Source organism: Apodemus sylvaticus, chromosome 7, assembly GCF_947179515.1.
Source record: "Apodemus sylvaticus chromosome 7, mApoSyl1.1, whole genome shotgun sequence".
NCBI lineage: Eukaryota > Metazoa > Chordata > Mammalia > Rodentia > Muridae > Apodemus > Apodemus sylvaticus.
The window spans coordinates 91,332,368-91,339,046 of record NC_067478.1 but is presented as its reverse complement, the minus strand read 5'-3'; the positions used below and the strand labels follow the sequence as shown (position 1 = coordinate 91,339,046).

General features: G+C 35.4%; 1 protein-coding gene across 1 annotated transcript; it reads left to right on the top strand.

Annotated features, from left to right (window-relative positions):
• Positions 1-3,491: 3,491 nt before the first annotated feature.
• LOC127690026 (olfactory receptor 8B3-like) lies at positions 3,492-4,421 on the top strand. The gene has a single exon (XM_052189593.1). It carries the CDS (start codon positions 3,492-3,494, stop codon positions 4,419-4,421), a length of 930 nt encoding a protein of 309 aa, XP_052045553.1.
• The last annotated feature ends 2,258 nt before the right edge of the window (positions 4,422-6,679 follow it).

Genomic DNA, 6,679 nt, shown 5'->3' with positions numbered 1-6,679 from the left:
AGAGTTTGTTTATGCTTTTATTTGTTTTTGTTTTTGTTTTGTTGTTGTTGTTGGTGGTGGTGGTGGTGTGTGTATGTGTGTGTATGTGTATGTGTGTGTGCAAGTTACATTAAGTTCAGTTTTTAAACTTATTTTTTGTATAATGTGAGATTTAAGGCCTTGTGTCCATTTCCATCCTGTATTTATTATGAATAATAATACCTCAGGAATTTGATATTCTCTGGTTATTGTAACTTATTGTAAAATAGGTATATATGTAACAGTTAAATTAACTACTATAAAGCATATGTTGAGAATTGTTAAATGGCTCATGATAAGTCTCTCAAACTACCAGTTGCCATTATGCATTTGCTTATACACTGTGTATAATTAGAATATTTTTTAATTCATTATCTCCTGTGCTACCTTAAATCTCATAAATTCTGTAAGGATAAATATCTTGCTGCTTACCTCCTATTCCATCTTAGTTCTAAATAGCGTAGAGGGTACACAGTGGGAATTCCTGAAATAATTGTGGAAGTTATGTATTATGTCTGCATTTATCTTCATAATCTTTCCTATGTTCCTCCCATGTTTTGGAATGGGTTGAGAAGCATGATGCTTACCACCTTATATCAGGTACCACACATCCTCACTTATATTTTATGTTCAAGTTCATAATGGGAAAATCTGTATGGACAGAGTAAAGTGATTGCTTAGGGTCTGGGAAGTTTTAACTAAATTGTGTTACTAAGTTTAACAGTCTAAGAAAAGGCTAAAGTGCATAAGACTATTAATTTTGTAAATAATATATAAGAAACCTAATGAATAATTTAGGAGAATTTTAAGAAATAAGGTTACAATAATTATAATCACATAACCACAAGAAAGAGAGAGAGGGGGGGGGGGAGAGAGGGAGAGAGAGAGAGAGAAGAAATGGGTAACTTCACTGCTTCTACTGAAACAAAATGAGGTATGGATTTCATGTGAACAATAAACAAAAAGACCTTTATAAGGCAACAAGAGGTGGAAGTTTAAGACCTATCATTAGGCAATGATTTTGGGATGGCATTAAAAGAAATATCTGTGAAAGAAAAGTAGATAAATTAAATATTTTCAAAGTAGTCACTTTAGAATGAAAATATAGTAAAATGAAATAATAAGTATCACTGGCTGAACAGGGTAATCAGAAATTTTTAGTAAGTGTTTATAAGTAACAACTTCTCAAGAAATATAAGTCATGCTGTTTCACAAAACCTAGCTCTACCACACACTACATCTACCAGAAACAATACTTGGGCAACCCAGACTACAGTCTGAGGGCAGTTTTCACTTAACTGCAGAAATGAGTAGACAAGGAATCTAAAATACTCATTTCTCTATAGATCTCAATATTACTGTGGAAATGAAATTCTGTCTTTCTACATTCACTAGGGGATTCACTTACCACAGAGAGAAGGGAAAATGCATGAAACCCTCAAGATCTAAAGACAGATATCATCCAGGGAGTAATACAATTCCCCAAGTTCACTCTTCTATCTAAATGTTATTCTCTGGGGAAGAGGCAAGCACACATCAACATTGTTTATAAGAAAATGTATTCTCCTAGTAAACCCACACAAAATCCTCTGTGCCGTGACATTGGCAGTGGGATGATATCATTACAGTTCATATTTTTTCTGCTTCAAGTAAAGACTCAAAGTATTAGTCACAGATGATCTTCTAAAATTCAACCATCATTCCAGGAACATTCAGGCACTAAGTTTTGACTACATCTTCTTAGACTGACAAGATGTGAAATGAATCCTTTGACTCTGAAGTATTTCTACTAGATAAACATGGATAAATAAGAATGAAAGAAATCTTCAAGGTTTGGACTGGGACATCTAACAGTGGGAGTGGGTGTTTCTCTGATTCTTTTGCCTTTTTTTGGAACTCCAGTTCTCATATTGGGTTGCCTCATTCACCCTCCATATGAGGACTTTTATCTTTTGGTATTTGTCTTGTTTTGTTTGTTTTTTGTTTGTTTGTTTGTTTGTTTTCGAGACAGGGTTTCTCTGTATAGCCCTGGCTGTCCTGGAACTCACTGTGTAGACCAGGCTGCCCTCTAACTGGTCTCTGCCTCCCAGAGTGCTGAGATTACAGGCGTGTGCCACCACCACTCGGCTACCTTATTTATGTTTTTCTATGTATGGTTGTTGTCTCTTGGAGGCGTATTCTTTTCAGAAGAAAAATACATATAGTGGATGAGTGAATCAAGGGAAGCAGGGAGGTACAGGAGAATAGGAAGCAGTGTAGAAAGAGGAAACTGTCCTCAAAATGTATGAGAGAATTTATTTTCAAAAATATAACACACATACACAGAGAGAGGGGTTGGGAGAAAATAATGAGATTCTGAATACTAGATATAGTAACAGATTTCTTAGTATAGGAAGATCATTAGCAAAGCTGTTTCTTGTCTATTCTATACAAATGGAGAATAAAGTGGCAGAAGAAAGCCATTAGGAGAAACAGAGAGTGTTAATAATTGTAAGTGGACACTAAATTCGCAGCATCTCTATTACTATTTTGATGCTTGCCCAGGACTCAAGTCTTCAAGATTGATGACTTTGACATTGGCCAGTAGCAGCTACATCACTCTTGTTCTTATAGTTTTGGAGTAAACACGTTCATTCATACCATAGTAGAGGAAAATCTGTAGCTGTAGAAGGTAGCTTTGCATTGCCAAGACATCTATTTCAAATTTCTTTTTCTTTCTTTCTTCCTTCCTTCCTTCCTTTCTTTCTTTCTTTCTTTCTTTCTTTCTTTCTTTCTTTCTTTCTTTCTTTCTTTCTTTCTTTCTTTCTTTCTTTCTTTCTTTCTTTCTTTCTGTCTCTCTGTCTCTGTGTCTCTCTGTCTCTCTCTCTCTCTCTCTCTCTCTCTCTCTCTCTCTCTCTCTCTCTCTCTTTCGCTCTGCCCTTTGTGTTCTTCATTTTAGCGAGTTACTACTACAAGTATTTAGAACCAGGTCATGCATTCAAATCACCAAGGTTTGGATTACTCCAGTCATACAGGGTAGAAATACCCGCCATTCCTAATCACGAGGGAAGCTCCAAAGAATGGTGTAGTAGAGGTGACCGCTTGCCTTTGTAGTCATAAGCATTGGTGTAGTAGCTTTAATGTTACCTTCCTTCCTCATGCTCATTTCTAGCTTCAGATTTCTTTAATGTAGAGAGGGCTCTAGTGAAGAAGAAATTAGGTGGAAAAAGATGAATCATTGTTTTTTTAGTTTTTATTCTTCATTCTTTGCATGTGTTTTCTTTTTCAGAAATAGTATTGAAATTTGGTACTGCTTGCCTTATAACTATAAGTCAATTTGTTTGCTACTACACCAGCTGATTCTGAAGACCCAGTTGGAACTAGAAAAAACATTCCCAGTATGCACATCACAGGTGGGATCGACCCATTGCTGAGTGTGGATCATCCTTTAATATAACTCTTTTTCCTGAGTCTAAAGATTTTCTTAGAAAAGAATGGACTCAGTAAATGTTTCCTTGGTGACTGAATTCATTCTAGTTGGATTGACACACCAGCCTGATCTCCAAATACCCCTGTTCCTTCTGTTTCTAGCAATGTATCTAGTCACTGCATTGGGAAATTTGGGTTTGATGATTTTAGTTTTACTAAATTCACATCTTCACACACCCATGTACTTTTTCCTCTTTAACTTGTCCTTTATAGATTTTTGTTATTCTTCTGTGTTCACTCCCAAAATGTTGATGAACTTCATATTAAGACGGAATGTCATTTCCTATATGCAATGTATGACTCAACTCTATTTCTTTTGTTTTTTCGTTGTTTCTGAATGCTATATGCTGACTTCAATGGCCTATGATCGATATGTGGCCATTTGTAATCCACTTTTGTATAATGTTCTGATGTCTCCTCAAATGTGTTTAAACCTGATGATTGGTTCATATTTGACGGCATTTTCTGATGCTGTAGCTCACACTGTGTGTATGCTGAGATTGTCTTTCTGTGATGCAAACATCAACCACTATTTCTGTGACATCCTCCCTTTGCTCCAGCTCTCCTGCACAAGCACCTATGTTAATAAGCTTGTAGCTTATGTCATAGTGGTCATCAACATCATTATTCCCACTCCTACCATCTTTATCTCTTATGGTTTTATCCTCTCCAGCATCTTCCGCATCAGTTCCTCTAAGGGCAGGTCCAAAGCCTTCAGCACCTGCAGCTCCCACATCATTGCTGTTTCTCTGTTCTTTGGTTCAGGTGCACTTGTGTATTTCAAACCCTCCTCAGCTGGGCCTATGGATGGAGTAAAAATCTCTTCTGTTTTTTATACCAATGTGGTTCCTATGATGAATCCATTAATCTACAGTTTGAAAAATAAGGATGTTAAAATTGCTCTAAGAAAAACTTTGACAAAGTGGAAGGTTTAATTGGATTCATGTGTTTTCATTCCTGTAATTTTGGTTTTAAATATATCTTGTATTTAATCAACATATTTACTTGGTAACTTTGTATCGCACATTTTCTTCTTCTTATATTTTTAATTTAATTTTTAAAATTTATTGAAATGGCAGAAAATATTACCATACAGAAAAGTTTGAGATCCAGCATGATGTGTTGAAATGTATATGTGTGAAATAATAAAACAAACCTGTCTTTTTCCCATCATATTATGAGGTTGAAATTAATTAATGGAAAGTCCAGAAAAGAACAGTCTCTAGGTTTTAAACAATCAAGGGGTACTTCTTCATTTCTGTGGTAAAACACTGGCCAAGAACAACTTGGAAGAGGCAATGATTTCTTTCCTTACAGGTTGCAATCTATCAGTGAGGGAAGTAAAGGCACAAAAACACCAAAACAAATAAGATGGAGGGATGCTTCTCACTGGCTTGGCTTCAAAGGCTTTCTCTGCTTCCTCCTGCCCAGGGTAATCTCCCTACAATGGTAAATAATAATGTACAAGGAAATTTTCTCCAAAAACAAGCTTATAAGCCAATCTCATGGAAATAACCCCTCAGTTGAGATTCTCTCTTCACAGGTGACTTTAGTTGTTATTAAGTTGGCAAAATCTAACCCGCATATGTAAGTTACATATTTATAGAAGGTACTCATGCCAACTATTCACTAAATAAGGGATTATTAAACTTTACCTGAGATTTTTTTTTACACAACTGTAGACATATAGGTATATAAAAACATATAATCAAATAATAATAACAATTGTAATGGAATTCCTGATAGTTATTTAAAGAAATTTATTTTAATACAATTTGTTTTTCTTTATGTATGTTTCTAGTGTGTAGATTGAGAAAGAGAATCAGAAATGCGGTGTGTCTATATGAGTATGATGTGTGTGTGTGTGTGTGTGTGTGTGTGTGTGTGTGTGTGTGTGTGTGTGTGTGTTTTGCAATCTCACCACAAAGTCCACATGGAGATGTATGGATATTTTGAGATTCACTCTTCCTTTTCCATCTTTTTTTGGGTATAATGTTTCTTGTCTACTGATGAGTTTCCCAGGCTAGTATCCCACTTACTTCTAAGAATTCTCCTCTCTTCTCCTCTCCGCTCCCCTCCCATAGGGATATTGAGATGACAGATTTGAGCTAGTATACCCAGTTTTATTCAGGTGATTGGAACTCAGCTCTTTTAACTTGAGAAGTAAGGGCTTTACTCATTGAATCAGTCTCTCAGCCCCTGAAGTAGTTTCCAGAAGAAAAATGTATTATTCTTCTCAGTTTTAAAATTGCAAATTCACAAATTTATGACAAAGATGTGCATATTTATATTCACATAATGAATTATATACCTTGAATAAATGGTTACTATTTATTCCAGGACAAGTCATTGTCAACACATAAGATTTATAAATATTTTTATTGTATAATAATCATCTTTTTATTTAAAGTATACAAATTTGCCAAAGTTTAGGGCAGGTTTAGAAATCTATTTAAATTCTAACCAAAACCAAGCCAATATTCATTTATGTTATTGTGTATAACTATGTATGTGAAGGGATGCTCATGTGTTTTCAATTTTATGGAGAATTTACATTGAATTTCTATGGGAATTTCATTGAATCTGTACATTGCTTTTTGTATGATGGCAATTTTCACAATATTAAAACTGATACTATCTGATCACAGGGGGTCTTTTCATCATTTGGTATTTCCATTTTATTTTCATATTACATATTACATGAAAAGCTGTTAATTATATAACTTGGGGTCAATATTATTATTCTTCAAAACCAGCATCGCATGTAGAAATATGTGACATAAGATTTTTATGTATGCATGAGTAAGCATGGGAATGCTTGGGAAAAGGGGGGAGCTGAATAAATGATAGGCAGTTATATTTTATTTCATTTTCTTAAAGCTTTTAGGGCTTTTATTTATATATTTTAGTACTTTGGGGGCTATTATTTTATTGGTTATTGTATTTATTTACATTAAAATGCTATCCCCCTTCCCAGTTAAACCCCCTGTCCTCACCCCCATTCTTCCTGTTTCTTTGAGGACACTCCCCTCCCACTCATCCCCTTCTGCTTCAGCACCCTAGCATTCTCCTATGATGGGGCATTGAGCCTCCACAGGACCAAGGGGATCCCCTCCCATTGATGCTGGATAAGGTAATTCTCTGTTTCATATGCAGCAGGAGCACTGGGCCCCTCCATGTGTACTCTTTGGTT

Coding starts and splice junctions, on each gene's coding strand:
- LOC127690026 (XM_052189593.1), top strand. CDS start 3,492: ATGGACTCAGTAAATGTTTCCTTGGTGACTGAATTCATTCTAGTTGGA.